Here is an 18971-nt window from a genome sequence, read left to right on the forward strand (position 1 = left end):
ATCAGCCCATCACTGGTTCTGAGCCCCAGATCTTGTCCCTAATTCCTTGGCAAAGCCTTTCTGAACAGCCAGCTCTTAGACACTCCTGGATCCAAGCCCACTCTGGGTGCAGCTCCCCTACTTCACCCCTGAGCTCCTCAGCCTGCACTCTACACTTGAAAGAGAAAGATGCTCACCTGTACTCTTCATCTGCTTTCCCCAGTGTTTGGCTTTTAGATGAAAGGATTCTGCTTGAACATGAGATTTAAACTACTTAAGTTAGTAAATCTACTCTATTGGTCATATAGAAAAATCTGCATCCATACAGCAGAATTGAGTCCTTTTGGATGAGCATAACATGTCACAAGGCAGTACTATGGTTTGATATAATTTGGGTGTCCCCCAAAGTTTTCTATGTGAAGTCTTGGTCCCCAAGGTGGTAATATTAGGAGGTACAGTAGATCTGTAAGAGGTGGGGCCTAATGAGCGGTCCTTAGGTCTTTGGGGATATGCCTTCAAAGGGGACTGTGGGGCCTGGAACTCTTCTTCTTTCTTTCTCAACTCCTGGCTTGAGATGTAACATTTTGCTCCAACACACACCCATCACGATGAGCCACCCAAACCAGAGGCCAAATCAAAAGGGCCTCCTTATCTTAGACTTGAACCTCCAAAACCATGAACTAAATAAGCCTTCTTCCTCTTCTTCCCACCCCTCCCTTCATGTGTGTGTGTGTATTTGTGTATGTGTGGGTGTGTATGTGTTACTAGGGATTGAACCCAGGGGATGTTGCTCTACCTCTGAGCTATAGCCCCAGGCCTTTTTTATTTTTGAGACTAGGTCTCTTCTTTTTTAATTTTTGGCGGTGCTAGGGGTTGAACCCAGGGCTTTGTGCATGCAAGGCAAGCACTCCAGCAACTGAGCTATATATCCCTATCTCTCTTTTCTCTTTTTAAAGTGAGTTGCCTAGAGCATTTCATTATAGTAACTCTATTCTAATACAGCAAGCCTCAACAATCATCAAAGAATCAATATCATCCAGACAACATCATCTAAATAAAATGTAATAGAAAGAGAAATCAATACCAAAAGTTATTTAAAAATACATTTGTTACATGTTAAAATACATCTGTGAAATGTTGAAAAAAATACTGTTCTAAGTAATGTGTGGGTTGAAGAAAAATCACAATGGAAGGTAAAGAATATTAAAAACTAAATGACAAAAAAAAAAAAAATACAGATAAAAATTTGTGTAAGGCGGCTAACACAGCTCCTAGGGTGTTAAAATGGTTTATTGGGAAGCCATTATCTGAGACAGTGCTAGAGCCTGAGTGCCTACCTGAGTAAACCAAAACCCAACAAATGGAGAACATCACCCCCCGGGGAAAATGAAACTTAAGCACTACTGATCTGAAGTGGCCAACTAATCTATAGCCAGGGACTTTAATGCTACCACTTCATTTTTCTTTCTTTATGGTACTGGGAATTAAACCCAGAGATGCTCTCCCACTGAGCTATGTCCCCAGCCCTTTTAATTTTTTATTTTGAGACAGGTCTTTTTAAGTTGCTGAGATTGGCCTCCAATATGTGATCTTCTTGCCTCAGCCTCCTGAGTCACTGGGATTACGAATTGCCACAGCACCTGGCTCCGATCCACATTAACCACTCAAGTATTTTTTTTTTTTTTGCCTTGCTCCACATGTTTCTCTTAAAAGTTTTTCCTTCATGCCTCTTTGGTGAAGTCCTGGACCAATTGCGGTCAGAAGCTAATTCATGAATCATTGTTGGCTCTAATAAACTTCGAAAAGCAAATTTTAAGTGCCTAAGTTTATCTTTTAAGAGGGCAAATACATAACCTTAAATTAAAATGTTACTGTGAAAAAGGGAAAGATTTAGATTAGATTATGGTAGTTGAAATATAGAAAACAGTGCAACCCAAGCAACACCATCAGCAACTGTCGCTGTGATTTTGTAGGCCAAGTTTCTTGGACATGTCTTGATTCTTCCCTTCCTCTCACTGTTGCAGGAAACAGACCCATCCATTAGCCAGAAGCATTCGGAGAGAACTCCAAACTTTATTTACATGGGCAGTCCCAGAGAATACAAATTCTGAGCCCTGATCCACAGTTTCTCACAATATATATATATATGTTATTTGGCATCATCTTAGATGCCATCCTATCCTTGGGGCTTTTTTCCTCTTTTTAAAAGAGTTCCTAATCTACGCGGCTGCAGGCCTTGGGCCAGGTCTCTAACAGAAAGCATGCTTACAGAAACAGAGAAGAACCAGCTGTTTTCACAGGCATCTGTTAAACCTCTAGCCTTAAAGCTTGGTACAGGGGCTGGGGTTGTAGCTCAGTGGTAGAGTGCTTGCTCAGTGCCTTCGTGGGGAAGGCACTGAGTTCAATCCTTAGCACCACATAAAAATAAAGGTGTTGTGTCCATCTACAACTAAAAATAATTTTTTTTAATATTAACAAAGCCTGGTACAGGTATGTTTACATTTCAAGAGGGAGAAGTGGAACTCCCAGGGTAGTTAATATATAATCCAAAAGATAGGGACCCCTGAGGTTCCTGAAGAAAGGCTGAGAGAGAGGAAAGGAACTGACCCTCTCCCCAGGCACTGGTTTCTTACTATAATATTTTTATAATTTCATGTTACAACACAAATGCTAAGTAAATCCTGTTGGCTCTACCAGTGGAATCATATGTTCAATTTTCAACCATATTCACCATCTACTTGCACAACAATCATCACCTTCTAATCTACTGTGGAATTTGCTAATTTGCTATACTTACTGTTTACTGACTGCCTGCCCACATTACATTATACTTTCAAACAAGGCAGGGATTTTTTTTAAATCCATTTTGTTCACGCCACTGCTTAGAATAGTGTCTGCCACACACAATAAACTCCCAAGAGCTATGTCTTTGAAAAGAATGATAAACTAGATGTACTTTTGATAAAACAGAATAAGTAAAAAAAGAGAAGGAAGTCACAAGTAAACAATATCAGGGAAAAAGGGGGATATAAATATAGACATGGTCAATGTTATTTAAACCATAAAAGAACATGTTTGTACCCAACCAAAATTGGAAAATATGACTATTTTCTTAAAAGTGTATAATTTTCTAGATAAGCACAACTTACCAAAACTCAGTCAAGAAAGAAAAAACAGAAAATCAAATGCAAAACTATAACATAATGGAAATGAAGCAGTCATTTTAAATACATTTATCAAAAACCTCTAACAGGGGCTGGGGTTGTGGCTCAGTGGTACAGCACTTGCCTAGCATGTGTGTGAGGCCCTGGGTTCAATTCTCAGCACCACATAAAATTAAATAAAAAATAAATGAACCATTGTGTCCATCTACAACTAAAAATATTTTTTAAAAAAACAAAAACCTCTAACAGGCCAGCTTTACAAAGGAGTTCTACCAACCCTGCAAGATTTAATTTATACATGTTGTTCCAGAGAAGAGAAAACAGAAGACAGAGCCAGGCACAGTGGCACATGCCTGTAATCCCAGCAGCTTTGGAGACTGAGACAGGAGGATGGCTAGTTCAAAGCCAGTCTCAGCAATTTAGTGAGACTGTAAGCAACTAAGACCCTGTATCTGAATATAATATAAAAAGGGCTGGGGATGTGGCTCAGTGGTTAAGTGCTCCTGGATTCAATCCCCAGTACCAAAAAATAAAAAATAAAAATAAGAGACAGAATCTCAACTCATTCTGTAAGAATAATAAAAATATTAAAGATAAATAAATAAATAATAAGAATATTTAAATAAAAATATTTAAACTACATAAAATATGATCAAATCTAAATCCAACAAGGATAACAAGATCAAAAAGCACACACAGAAAAAAATTCATGGCCAAGCAGAGTTTAATCCAAGGAATAAAAGAATTGCATAACATCATAAAATATATAATAATATATATAAACATAATTAATAATTAATATAAAACCATATGCTCATCTCAACAGAAGCAATTCCATTTAGCACTAGAGACAAATAAAAATGCTTTCCATCACTGTTTCTGTTTGAACATCGTACTGTGGTCCTCGTCCTTGCCAGGAAAATGACATCAAAATGGAATAAGGTTATAGAATTTGACAGGGGAGAGAAAAAAAATTGCCAGTACTTGAAGACGGTCAAACTGTCGATCATTCAAGAGTAGAGAACGTGGCATAGTGGATCCTGCTTGGACATCCCCACCCCCCACCTCCCCAACCCCTGCTCCAAACTTAAGAACAATGACAGCTGAAGCTCAAAAGACAGGAAAAAGGACTTTGATTCTTGCTCTTGGGTTCTATTACATATCTTTTATGGAATGGTTTTGTTGTTGTGTTGTTTTCTTCTTTAGTTCATTTATATGTGAATTATATTAATACATTGTGAAGGGTTTAAAAAAATCCTTTTATAGCCAGGCACAGGGATGCACTACTGTAATCCCAGTGACTTAGAGAGACTGAAATAGGAGGATCACAAGTTTTAGGCCAACCTGGGCAACTTAGCAACCCTGTCCCAAAATAAAAAAAATTAAAGGGGCTAGAGATGTAGCTCAGTGGTAGCCTACCACTGGGTTCAATTATCAGTACTGAAAAAAAAAATTCCTTTTGTTCCTTGGATTAAAACTTGCTTGTCCATGATGGTTTTTTGTTCTTCTTCTTTTTATGATCCAATTTTCCAATTCAGTTTTTAAATATATGTTATTTTATCATTATGCCTGTCTTTATTTCATAATTTCTTATGTGTGTATTTTTATCCTTGTGTATGCTCAGCATGCTTATTTTAAATTCTACAGCAGGGCAAACCCTATAAAGTTCCCTCTAGCCCTGGGAAACAACCCCACTCCTGTTCTAGTGTCCTTCCATGCATGTTAATGAAATTTTGCCAGTCACCAAGGTGTTTTGTGAGTGACCATCCAGTGCCTCTAAAAAGAGTTCTGACTCTTTTTTTCTCATTTGGACAAATCCTACTCTTAAAAAAAAAAAAAAAGAAAGAAAGAAAAGAAAAGAAAAAGTCTACATCATAGGTTTTTTAAAAACTTATTTCATCTGGAAATGAAAAAAATTTTCATGGTCACATAAAAGGAGTCAATACTCTAATACGTAGCACAGAAGTAAGAGAAACTTAAAATATTTAAGTATAGCCAGAAACCGTGGCACACACCTGTAATCCCAGCTACTCAGGAGACAAGGCAGGAGAATCACAAGTTCAAAGTAGAAAGTACACAGGCTTGAGGTACCATTACGTGGGAGAGTGCATGCTTAGCATGTGCAAGGCTCCAAGTTCAATCCCAGCACCAAATAAATAAAACATGAAAGTGCAGTTTAAAAGTACAGGCAATACATGGGGAGGCTCCAACATTTACCCAGTATTCTGTACAGGAAGAAAATGAGAGAAAAAGCAATATTTTTTTAAAGATAATTGCTAAGACATTTCCATAACTTAAAAAAAAGTACGAATTCTCAGATGAAAATATTCTCAGAATAATGAGCGAGATCAAAAAATGAGTAAATCAATTCTGGGCACTAGATTAGCAACAATGAAACAATCTGATAACACTAAATATTAGTGAAAGAGGACAAGTGGTCACATACATTTTTGGCGGGGATCTGAAATGGGTTAACTACTTTGGAAAGCAATTTGGTTATACCTGGTAAAACTGGAGAGCCCAATGCCTTGGGATCCAGTGATTCAATTTTTGAAATCAACCTTAAATTTTCCATATTGCAACATATACATAATAGAAAAAATCTGGGGAAAAAATCTAGCTGTACTTTGGTGGAGAGAAATGAGTAAATGAACTGTGAGTTAGTTTATAATTTTGAATAATCTGCAATATTTAAAATGAAGAGTAACATCTCTCTACCTGAATAGTCCATGTTGATGAGTAAAAAGTAAAATTTGAAATTTTAAAGTGTTTTCCTCAGAGGTAAATTTTATACACATTTTCTTCTGATTCTTTCCAGGAAAAAAAAAAATATATATATATATATATATATATATATATATATATATATATATATATATATATATATACACATACATGAACAGGCATAAACTGCATATATTTAAGTATTCCTTTTTTATTTATCTTGTAGTGGAAAATACCTAGAACTTAGCCAAAGAGAAAAGAATTCTGTTTTTCGAGTTTAGAAGCACCGGGACTTGCAAACTACGTCAATCAAACTGGAATACAACTCAGATAGAACACAGGCCTCTTCAGCAAAAAGGGAAGTGGTAGAAGACAGGAAAGACCTTAAAACCCCTTCTAGGATACTGTTTTGTCAGCAGAAATGGGAGGTGATAAGGAAAAAAGAAAGCAGTCCAGGCAGTGGGCACCATAATTCCCTGGGAAAGGAGAAATGGGCCGCTGAGCCAACCTAATTCTGGGATCACTTCTCTTTGGGATGGTGAATCCCAACCAAGGTATTAATTAGGCTCTGGATGCCAAAATTACCTCTGCAGACAGGGTGGGGCTCCCTAGCACACAGAGGACTTTAGGGACCAGAAAGATCCAAAAGTCAGTCATCTAGCAGAGAGGCTCTTCTCATCCTGGAGGCACATGTGCATGTACAAGCTAAACTCTCTGCCAATAACTTTCCTCTGGGACCAGGAGGATATTCCTGAGTAATATCATGCTATTTGACTTCGTTTTTCTTTTGGGAAAACAGAGTTCTAGACTTTGCTGAAGAGAACCTGGAAAGTCCAGGGAAAGACAATAATCTTGGCAGGTGATAAGGATGGCAATCAAGTGGCAGGCCATAGGAATGGTGGTGGCAGTCTGCCTTCTTCATCCTCATTTTTGCAAAAACTAAAAACTTCCTGGGGCAAGCACAGAAGTGGTCCCACCTGCATTCCCTGTACCTTCCTCTGCACATCCCCACTCCTGTTCTAGTGTCCTTCCATGCATGTTAATGAAATTTTGCCAGTCACCAAGGTGTTTTGTGACTGACCATCCAGTGCCTCTAAAAGCCATTAGAGGATCTCTTCAACCAGGGGGCACAAGATTGTATTCCATTCTGATTTGAAGATGAGAGTTTCCTTTGATATGTACTACCAACCTGTTCTCTGGGTGGGTAGATTAAATGGTGACTCTGAAGACTTTGCCATGTGTCTAGCTAGGGCTATAGAAGAAATAGTGTAAAACAGAAGATGTAGTCCCCACCCTTGTAGAGACCACACTCAAGCTGGGAATAACCAAACCAGCATGTGTGAGACTCTGCACTAGGGTGGACCTAGGAGAAAGTTTGAAAGTGCGGGGGCAAGAACCTGATGCTGGAAGGATCCTCACAAAGGGGATGCCCTGGTGTTGCTAGTGGTGAGGAGATTCTAGACATCAGGCAGCTGCAGGGAACCCGGGAGAAAAAGAGGCCTTAGCAGATTCAGTGGGGCTCAGTGAGCAGGGCAGGGCAAGGATAGCAGATTGAGGTCCAAGGCCTGAGCATGGGAACCAAGGGCTTGGTTCACATGTGAAGAGGTTTTCTGAATGAAGGAGGGCAACTGACAGTGAACTCTGGACATCTGAAGAGCCTTGATGTGATTGCTGAAGAAATTTAAAAAGAGACTTCCATCCTCATCCCAGATACTCTGCAGAGCAAGAGCCTTGTGTGACTTTTCTGAGTCTCCTGTGATAAGGGCCACTTCACCAAGACCCCCAGGGCCCACTTTAAGGAGAGGTAAGTGAAGAACTGGTTTGACCTGGATTCACTGAGGACTTGGAACTAGAATAGCTGGATGATTCTGAAAAAGAAAATGGGGTGTGGGAAGGAGCAGTACAGGTGAAAAGCATTCACTCCTCCTATGCTAAAAAAACAAATTTTTATGGAGCTCTAACAATTAAGGGTAAAAAACAGGCAAAGAGCCTAAACAGGCAATTAATTGAAAGCAAGTGAAAATAGCCGATACAGAAAAAGATGTTTGACCTTAATCATAATAAAAATAAGAATTAAGTCAATGCTGTAATACTATTTTTCCTATCAGATTAACAATACTAAAAATGTTTGATATAGCAGAGTATTGACAGGTAGGAAATGTGCTTTTGAACTAAATGAATAATTACAACCTCTTTGGAGGGAAATGTTTTCTCATATCTGCAAAAATGTACAATATATAAATCCTTTCAACATAGTATATAGTACATAAAGTCACTAAGAAGAACAAGGTAGCTCTATGTGTTGATATGGAGGCTTTCACACACGGGCACAAAAATACATATAATACATATGTATTAGATAAAGAAAAAATACACAATACACATAAATATATATAGCATATATATATGTATGTATATATATATAGTTTATAGCATATCTTTAGAACTGTGGGAGTTTTTCCTATTTGCATATATTTCCATGTATCGCTTGTACCCTTTTGAAAATTTTTGAATCTTAAAACTTGCAATTTTTTACTTGTGCTCACTTTATCTCCATGACATGCCAGGGGTTTATAAACAATAAAAAGGAGAGGTAGAGAATTACATAATGGCTTGTCCGAGTCTGAAAAGCACCCATAGTTTCCCATTCCTGGGCCTGAGTGCTGAACAAGTGTTAAAGAAACGTTCCTACGACCCTGGCAAAGCCCCAGCTTCCCCCATGGGAAGTGAATCTCGGGGCCCAACTGCATAGGGCTCCTTTTCCTCGCCTGGGCTGCTTGTGGTTCACACCGGTTGACCTATGTTCTGTAAATGTTAGAAACGTCATCTCTATGATCCTGTCTTTACTTGTCTGAGGTGTGTTCTGCAGACTGGTATCTCACCCATGCTTTTGTTTTAAAAAAATTTTCTTTGTCTAGAGCAATCTGATTGTGTGGCCTGGGCTGAGAAGGGAGTGGGGTGCACTGACAGGAACAAAAGGGGACTCAAAACCATAGCTAGACACTGTGCTGTCCAATGTGGAGGTAATGGAGGAGACAGGGGTGTGTGTCTGGGGTTATGGGCTCCCTCCACCATGCTTTCAGAGGACACTGCGGGATGGGAGGAGGGCAGGGGCTCTCAACACAGCTGAGGGTGGGCTCTTGCCAGACATGTAGGGACAGCCCAGCCTTCAACAAAGATGGCATTGGCTGGCTTATGAGAGGCCAGCATTGCAGGTCCAACCCTGGCTTCTCCTCCCCAGCCACCTCTGCCCTCAGCTCAACACTGCAGGCCCTGAACCTGCACTCCCTCTGAGCCCCAGCCTCCTCAGCAGACACAGCCATGTTCTCTCATGACCTACAGATCACTTGGTCAGCAACGTGGCTGAAATTATTCACTCTCTGAACCCCATTTTTTGGTGAAAGTGTTACTTCAGAACTAGGGTCATTTAATTAATCTACCAAATATGTCAAGAAGTGAAAACGAGGCCTGTAATCTGCTCAGTTTCTCCTAAGCCGTCATGGCCTTTGGTTTATTGAATGGTTCTTGAGGGCCATGTCCTAGGTTAGGCTCTGGGGATTTGAGGATGAGTAAAATACAACCATAGCCACCTTCAGGGACTCAAAGTCCAGAGGGGAAAGTTAAAAGTAAGCGGGAAACAGACATCAGGTCTGCAGCCAGGAACACAGGTGATGAGAGAACACCTGACTCAGGTAGAAGACTTCAGAAACCACCTAAGGGAGCACACACAGCCTGCCTGCACACACAAGGGACAGTTTGATCAAGGAGCAAGCTCAACAGCCTTGACCTCCCCCAGTCCAAGGAGAAAGCTGCTGCGGCCTGGTTTGCTATGGAAGGTTGTGAAGATGCCCAGTCAAGAAACAAGAGGGTTACCTTCCACAGGGCCTGTGAGCACTGGCTGCCGTGCCAGTGTGACAGAGGGACCCTCCTGATCAACTGGCATCTCAGCACCTCCTTAACCTCCCTCCTTCATGCTCATTTGATCTCTTCCTTTCCTTTCTCTTGATCTCTCTGCTTCTCGACTGTCTTAATGCAGTTACGCTCTTTTTCCTTTCCCTTTTGGCACGTGTCCCTCTTGGTCACACACACAGTATCTCCACCTATCCACCTGTCCATTTTGATTTCCAATATAGCACTTTTAAAAGAACAGGAAACATTGATTCAATATGTATTGTCACCGTTGATAACACACTCAGTTAAAGTGGGAAGGAAGAGAAATAGATGGGAAATAGAGAATGGTCTGCAACAGATAGCTGTGAAGAGAAAAATGGAGGCAGACAAAGGCCCTGCTATTAAATTATTACCAGCTTATTTCCTGCACATGGAGTCTAGAATGCTGCCCACACATGAAGATGGAACTGGATTAGCTTTATCCTGACCCCAACTCTGCTACCTGGATCAGTATTTCTGAACTCTTTTTTAAGTGCTTTTATTAGTGCATTGTAGTTATACCTAATAGTGGGTTCTTTTCAACATAATAGTACATGCATGGAATATAATTTGCTCCATTTCAGTCCCCTTCTGAGTATTTTTAGTCTGTGCCTGAGGCTTCTAGGCTTGCTGAAAGATGAGGTTCCAAAAAGAGTTTGAAGGCAGTTTGCTACTAGTTCTCCCACCTTGAGTTTCAAACCAACACAACCAAACAGATGCTTCCTGGCCCTGTAGTAGGTATGGAGCTGCTAAACAGGAGCAAATTGGCTGCCAAGTCCACCTCTATAGCTCACCCAAGAACCTTCAGGGACACCTCCCATCTTCTCTCCAAAGTAGCTCCATGGCAGCCCTGTTCCCTCCTCTTCCATTGCCCCATACAACCATTCACCAATAATAAAATCACCAGAGAAAAAGCAATTGCAAAAGGTCAGACCTTGTGCAGAGATTGTCTCATTTAGCTCTTACAGTGTTCCTATTTGGTAAGGATAATCTCCAATTACAGGTAAAGAAAAGTTACTTCCTCAGAGTCAAACAACCATGAAGAAACAGAACCAGGGTTCCAATCAGTTTGTCCTGACCCAGAGCCTGTTCCCTCTTGCTTGACCTGAGCTCCCCTGAGTAGCGATACAGCAATACTCAATGAGCATCTGTGGCATACAGAGCACAGTGCGAAGCGTGTTAAAAGAGGCAGGAAATCATATCCACACTTTGAGGAAGCAAATGATTGAAGCAGGAGAAAGCCCATGGGAAGCCAAACAGCACCTTGAAAAGCCCCTGGGTGCAAGGAGAGAACACAGTCACATCACCATGTGGACTTTGGAGCAGGTAAAAGGTGTTGCAGAGGAATGAAGTGTTGCAAGAGAGAGAGGAACCATGGGAGGGCTCCTGGAAGATGTGAAGAATAGAAGTAACCCAAGGGGACAGGCATGGTGGCCCGCACCTGTAATCCCAATGACTCCAGAGGCTAAGGCAAGAGGATCGCAAGTTCAAAGCCAGCCTCAGCAATTTAGCAAGGCCCTAAGCAACTTAGCAATATACCCTGTCTCAAAATAAAAGACAAAAAAGGACTGGGTGTGTGGCTCAGTTGTTAAGCCCTCTGGGTTCAATCCTCAGTACCCCTACCCCCCAAAAAAACAGAAATAACCGAAGGGTTGTATGAGCAACCCCAGGCAGAGGAGCAACACATTCTAAAGCTAAGGGATGAGAGAAACATCTTGTGAAGAAGACTAAAAAGCAGTCTGCTTTCAGAAGCATAAGGAGGGGCTCTTTCTGAAGGTGTTGCCCTGGTAGGTGGGGTGGGGAGGGGCAGTGTATGTGTCAGTTTGCTATATAAAGCAAGTGGGAACCATGGGCTGATTCTTTACCAGGGGAAAGATACAACACAAATGGCATCTGAGGGAGGTTGCTCTAAGGGGCATCTGTGGTTCACAGAAACTAATTATCATAATCCAGCCAGGGACGTGTGACAAACCCGAACTTGAGTTAGGTCAGTGGCATTAGAAAGGACATCACAATCTCAGTGACAAAATCGTTATTAGATTGTAAACTTTAATTTTTAACATTAAATATAACTTGGGAAAATGCACATTTTTAAGATAAAAATGAATATTAATTAAATTTTGGAATTAATTAAATTTTGCTTTCTTATAGTCACCCTGGCTTGTGCAAGGTGAAGAAGATTATAACGCAGGTTTTAGAAAATGAGTCAACCAAGGGAAGTTTCAATTTTTGTGACCTGAGAAAGTGCCCTGTTTACCAATCATTCCCATTATGATAGTAGGGGTTTTTTCCTCCCTCTTTTAAATTCACTTTGGGAGAGGCTAAGAAAGGGTTTTTAGGGGACCTCCCAACAGTTAGTATTGCATATGTAGACAATTTAAGAAATAAACTCTCTGACTAAGATAAGTTCCACCCAAGGCCCGAGCCCCCAACATACCTGAACTTCCAACGCTGAGCCACAAAAGAGGTCCCCACAACCAGAAGCTTCTCGCCCAGAGCTCTGGGGGCATCGCTGAGCCTGGAGTCTCAGTGCTAGTATGAAGCAGACCCCTAATGTCAGACAGAGCACACAGGCCGGCCTACCACCAACACCCGCTTGGGGCTCACTAATCATTAACTGGCCTCATAAGCCATAAAAGAAAAATAAACTCTTCCTATTTGTTTAACCTCCAGAGTTTTCCATTTCTTCTTCTCAATAAAAACAAATACCCTTTACTCCCCACCCCCCCAAAAAAACAAGGAGACATTGAAACACACTGTTCTTCCTCCCTGAGTCAAACACGATCAGGAAACCATTTCCTGAACCTCTCCCATTTCCCATTACAAAATGTCAGTAATGACCAGAGTTGAAGCCTTTCATCTCTAGGTAGTCACAATAGTCTTGCTATACTGAAATTGTCTGTGGTCATGTTTTTCTCCCCGGGAAGACTGAGCAACTTGAAGGTGAAGACCTTCTCTTTCACTTTTGAATCCCCAGGGCCTAGCACAGAATGGCACCAATGAGACGCATTAAGTGTGCATTTATTGGACAGAATGAAAGACAATGAAATTCGCTTCTGGAGAGTACAACCTTCCTAGCATCTTGGGGCTAGAAGTAAGATTCAACCTCAAAGAAGAGATGTACAACTTCCTGGATTCACAAATACAGAAATAGAAGAATAGAAGAAGAAAAAGACTTCCACGCTGTTGGTGAAAGTCACAGAGCGGGGGCCCGGAACCAGGGTGGGTCCAGTGTACCATGTGGCCACTTCACCCAAAGGAGTGGCAGAAACCACAGGAAGCTATTTGTAGGCAGGTGAAAGAGGGAGGGCAGGGCACTTGCCTGGGCAGCACTCCCTAAATTGTAAGCCATCACTGCAAGGCAGACCTCCCCGCAGCAGGGCCAGGATTGTCCTTTCTGCCCAATAACTCTGTGGGATGAGTTCTGTCTACACACGTGTGTTCCATAGCCGTCAGGCATGGAGAAGTTAAGTAACTTGTACGCGGTCATGCAGAGCTGGGATTTCAAGCAGGACCAGTTAGCCTCAGAACCCCACACTCTGAAGCTCTGCTGGTACCACCGACCCCAAAGAGGCATTGGTGCTGCACCATCAGGGCTGAAGTCAGCCCTTGCTTTCCCTTGTGCACATGATCCCACTGTTTCAGCACTGCTGCCGTCAGGAAAGAGCACAGCAATAAGCAGGGCGTGTTGAAGGCAGCTCTGATGGCAGAGACCAGGCCAGATATATTAGTTCAGGTCCTGGGAGAAGACTCTAGGGTGTGACTAGATGTGCAAGAAGTTTATTGGGCCAATACTGTGAAGAATAAGGGATGTTGAAGAAGGTGGTGACAGCCTTCAGATTGGAATGCCGTTCTGACACTTATGAAAGAAAGTGGGAAGAAAAGAAGACAACCTAGAAACAGCCATGGACTGTAGCACAGTTCCTAGAACATGCTTCCCAGGCCAACGGGGAGTCCTTAAGTCAAAGTCTCCTGCTAAAGCAGTCCCATGTCTTGTAGAAATGGGCCTGTATTGGCAGCCACGCCCTGGTTAGCCATTAGTCAGGGTCAGCCCAGCAGAAAGTGACTCTGCCTCTAAACCTATCTCAGGAAATAATTTTAGGCCTCACCAGCTTTGACTGCAAAATGAGTTCACATCAATTTTTAAAGTGTTTGTCCTTATAGTTCTACACACATATGCTTTTTAAAAAATCAGATAGTATGAAAGCATATGGCAAAAAATAAATCTCCATGCACCTCCACTTGCCAGTTCCCTAGCACTATAGAAGGCAGTCATTATCATTTTCTTGCACGTCCTTCTAGAATATTCTATCTCATCCTTTTTCTGAATTTCACACATTTTTGGCCTATTATACAAACTTTTCTGAACCTTGTTTTTCACACTAAACAAGATATTTTGGAGTTGCCTCAGTCTTTAAGGTTGCATAGAATCTCAGTACATAGAACGTGTCACAAAATTTTAGTGCTCAACTCACAATGGCTCAAGCTCCAATCCAATTGGAGCTTGAGCCATTGTGAGTTGAGCACTAAAATTGGGATTTTATTTAATTAATTTATTAATCCTGGGATTTTTTTCATAGAGTCCAATCTTTTGCCAGATTCATTTCCAATGGGAGGTGAATAGAATGAATTTGGAGCCTCCATTCCTGGTGTCCCATATGTACTATGTGTAAGCACATGCACATGTGCACATGCAGGAACACATGCACTTACAAATACATGCTCCGCTCAGAAAAAGTCATAATATACAAGCATAGTACAGGACAGTTCTCTAGTGGCCTTGAATCAACCCAGTTTCCGCCACTTCTTGTTTGTAGTTCTCAAGATTAACTGCAGAATGTGCTGGGAACGCAGCATCCTGAAATAGTGGAGAATTGGCTGGAACAACCTGAGCCCTCTTCCATTCCTCCCCCTTCCCAGAATCAGGATGTCCTTCAATGCTTTAGCCCAGCAAATCATGTGTCCCTAGGGTGTAAAACCAGGGCAGGCTGCTCTCTGGGGCTCCTCAGCTGTGACGCAGTTGGAGCAGATGCAAATGAAACTCCATCTGCCTGGGCATCATTCCTGAGCCTTGGGGAAGTGGTTGCCAATCAATCTCTGCTTCCTGGCCATGAGTAACAAGCCTGCTTCCTGTAACTGGTGTATACACGGGTGTGCTGTCTCACCAGACTCTGACAAGTTGGTAAACAGTAGGCAGTGAAACTGCTTCACATATAGAACAAGCTAAATTCTTATGGAGAAAGAAAGCGTTTCCTGCCCCTTTTACTCCAGACTACATCATTCTAACTTTCTTTTTTTCCTACTGGGCATGGAATTCAGCAGCTCATGCATGCTAAGCAAGAGCTCTACCATTGAGCTACAACCTCAGTCTCTAGCCTTTATTTTAAAACAGCTATATTTCTGTCTGTTCTCAGAAAGAATAGGTGGAGTCTTACATTTATTCAGACAAAAGACCACTGTGGTTTTGCCCTAACAGAGAATTTTTGTGTCCCCAAGTTTTTTTTTTTTTTTTCAGTTTTCAGTAGACACAACATCTGTATTTTATTTTTATATGGTGCTGAGGATCGAACCCAGCGCCCCGCGCATGCCAGGCAAGCGCGTTACCGCTTGAACCACATCCCCAGCCCCTGTGTCCCCAAGTATTGAAGAGAGATTGAAAATTGTTGGCAGCTTTGAAATGAGAGAGTTGATGCTAAAATTCTACCGTTTAGAGGCTGGGGTTGTGGCTCAGTGGTAGAGTGCTCACCTAGCATGTGCAAGGCACTGGGTTCGATCCTCAACACCACATAAAAATAAATAAATTTTAAAAACATATTTTGTCAAACTACTACTAAAAATATATATTTTTTTAAATTCTGTGATTTAGTTTGTTCCTGGAGAGCGCCTAACTTCAAAGAAAAATTATTTGTGAGCCTTCTGGGTATATCACACATTCTGGGACATGTGGTGCTGCAAGTCAGTGTCACAAGAAAATTGAAGGGAGAGAAAACCCTGTGGGTTGTGTCAGAAGTTTCCCAAATAGTAGAAGAAACTGGCTGGAAGTGATGTGTCTGGGGATTTCCCTGGGTCTCCCATTTCATGACAGGCTGGCAGAAAGAAGACTCTGTATACATTTTTTTTAAAGATATCAGTAATATGTAGGTAGTGTGTGCTGACATGTTCCATTTGTGAGTGTTTAGCATGGGCCAGATACTATTTGCAAAAATATACAATCCCATAAAGTAGATGCTACTATTAGCCTCATTTTACACATGTGGGAAGAGGCAGAGCCAGGTTTGATAGCTTCCCAAGACTACAAAAAAATGACAGGGCAAGAATTTTATTCTAAAACACTACACTAGTCTCATTTTTAGGACATTGTCAAGGGAAGCATCATTAGCCCCAACTGAGGTTAGTCCTCGTAATCTGAGACTCAGTGGGGCCAATAGCATGTTTGGTAGCAAAACACATTTCAAAGAAGCTCTCTGAAAAATATCACAGAGCAAGCCTCAAGCAGGCTTGTTACTCATGGCCAGGAAGCAGAGATTCACAGTCATCCCCATATTCCTGCAGTAGGGAGCAAATGTACACGTTTGGAGAGTGCCCCCTTTCCAAGTCCCCTGGATTTGGGCTTGGTGCAGTAGAAATGCCAGAAAGGCCACATCATTTCAAATGTCACCTCTACTGAACAGTCTCCATGGACATCATCCTGCTGGGTATCTCAGTGGTAGAGTGCTTGCCTGGCATACATGAGGCCCTGGGTTTCATCCTCAGCACTGCAAATAAAAATAAAATCATCTTGCTGGAAATTCCTTGTTTGCTCAAAGTCATGTTTTCCCATTTCATTTTTTCAGATCTCACCTTCCCTGTTCCTGCCATACCTATCCACTTATCACCCATACTAATACAGACTAGATGTTTTATTGAAATATGTTTCAATAAATGTATCTCAGAAGGCAGATTTACAGGAAGACAACACAAGCAGCCTCGGAAGTGTGTGGGCAGGTGGAATGTGTCACCTTTGCCTTCTGGCATTGGCCATGAGGGAAGACTGATCATAGCCCAGACAAAATTATGGGAAACACTGGGTTGAGGCATGATCTTTTATTAACAATACAAACTTCAGTGGGTAGAGGGGGAGACACCCAAGGATTCTTTCTTTGATTCTGTCCCCAGCTTCACACAAACCCATTTCAGACTCACATTCTTTGAGTATCAGAGTCTAAACCCAGAGACCCTGAAAGGTCACTCAGCTAGTGTACACGATGACAATAAGGCCCCTAGAAAGGGGAAGTGGGAGCTTTGGCAAGGGGGGGGGGGGGCGGTGGGCAGCTGTAACCAAACATGACACAGAGACAGAAGTGGGTATTATGGTCCAAGCATTGGGCAGGGGCTTCTCAATGGCCAGAGGATGGAATGAGGGCAGGGGCAGAGGAGGCCCTCTGAGGAGGGAAAGTGCTGGAGCGTGAGGACACTGCCCATCTCACAACTGCACCTGAACTCTGCTCTGCCCTCTTCCTACCCTGCCACCAAATGTGGATCTCAAACCCACATGCTTTTTGTTCAGCACTTGGTGTGGGAATTGAAAAGGGCCTGGCCATCCCCATCACCAGCCTCTCCTGAGTTTCATTTGTCTCTAAGGAATACTTTTCTAACTCTTGTAATTAAGCATTAGAGTGTATTAGAGTGCAAAGGTAAAAGGCCTTGGAGACTGTAATGTTCCATAGAGTAAGAAATATAGATTTGGTGTCTGTCTCTACCCAGTTCCTGGCACAGAGCTCCTAAAACCTATAGATTAGGATGCAAGAGAATCTTTTTTTTTCCCCCCTAATATTTGATCTTTGACTCTGTTTCCTTACATAGAGCTCCCATGACCTTTGCAATTTCCTGAAGGTTTTTGTTTTTGTATTGGGGGAGGGTTGCTTTGTTTTGTTCTAGTGAGGTGACTCTAGATGGGCTCCTGGATAGCCTCAGAATGGACACTGGTTGCCAGGGGAACCACTGATTATGTGATTAGAGGTTGGAACTTTCATCCCCACCCCACCCCCCACCTCCAGGGAGGGGAGAGAGGCCAAAGGCTAAGTTGGCCTCCAACCATCACTGATGAAATCAATCATGCTCTATATAATGAAACCGCCACGAAACCAAAATTTGATTTTGGTTGACCCTCCCTTTTCCAAACTCTGGGGAGCTTTCAAATTGTTAAACACATAATAGTTTCTAGGAGGAACACCTTGCCCTATGCATCTCACGTCCATCTGACAGTTTATCTGTGACCTCTGTGAGCGCCTTTTTATAATAAACTGATAAGCCTAAATAAGTGTTTCCCTGAGTTCTTTGAACTGCTCCAGCAAATTAATTGAACGTAGAAGGGAGTCGTGGGAGCTCTGATCCACAGTTGGTTGGCACGAAGCACAGGTTGCCACCTTCAACTTTTGATTGGCATCTCAGGTGGGGCAGTCTTGTGGGAACAACCCCTCAACCTGTGGGATCCGATGCAAACTCAAGGTAGACAGTGTCATAATTGAATTATTTTAGAGGACAGCCAGCTGTGTCTGCTGGAAACTTGCCTAGTATATGGGGAAATGACTCCCAAATATCTGTTGTCAGAAGTGCCGAGTGGTATAGAAGAGTAGGGAAAACATTATGGCTTGATATTTTACTCTCTTATAGAGACAAACCTGGGTTTGAAACCCAGCTCTATCTCACCCTAGCTGTGTGACTTTCAACAGATGGCAACCTCTCTGAGCCCAATTTCTTCATTCAATAATAGGTTGCTGTGAACTGCCTGACACACAACAACACTGTTCCTCATTTTCCTTTTCCCTTCCCAAATGGAAGGGGTTTCATCACCTCCCTAGGTGTCACTCATCCCAAATGCCCCCTCCCCTGAAAAAAAGTTATGAAGGCCGTCCCCAGTCCCTATATGAATGGCCCCAGATCCCAGGCAGTCATTCCTTGAGGAGTTGGTCCAGTAGGCTGGGTGGACTGTGAAATCATCAGAGCCTCTGCTCCTTGCCTACAACAGCCCAGTAGCTTTGTAGCTGTTTTTTTTTTTAAAAAAAAAAAAAAAAAAAGATGCAGATTTACTAACTCTGAAGAGGTAGAAAATGAAGAATAAATGGAGAATGTGGTTGGAGAAAGGTGGGTCAATCAATGCTAACTTGACAGATCTTGAAAGAAAATTATTGCCAA

The 18971-nt window shown here is 42.0% G+C and overlaps 1 protein-coding gene across 5 annotated transcripts in view; it reads right to left on the reverse strand.

Moving 5' to 3' along the window:
- The window catches only part of Pla1a (phospholipase A1 member A), a 32878-nt gene extending 20158 nt beyond the window's left edge, over window positions 1–12720 (reverse strand). For 3 of the 5 annotated variants that reach the window (XM_027936032.2, XM_027936030.2, XM_027936033.2), the window contains exon 1: window positions 12235–12481. In XM_027936032.2, the coding sequence (XP_027791833.2) occupies window positions 12235–12307 (73 nt within the window). In that variant the 5' untranslated portion in view covers window positions 12308–12481. Of the gene's footprint in view, window positions 1–12234; window positions 12482–12638 lie in introns of those variants that run through there. The other 2 variants (XM_071615307.1, XM_071615308.1) reach the window with 2 other exon arrangements.
- Window positions 12721–18971: the final 6251 nt, after the last annotated feature.

Source organism: Marmota flaviventris, chromosome 8 (genome assembly GCF_047511675.1).
Source record: "Marmota flaviventris isolate mMarFla1 chromosome 8, mMarFla1.hap1, whole genome shotgun sequence".
In the NCBI taxonomy this organism is placed as follows: Eukaryota; Metazoa; Chordata; class Mammalia; order Rodentia; family Sciuridae; genus Marmota; species Marmota flaviventris.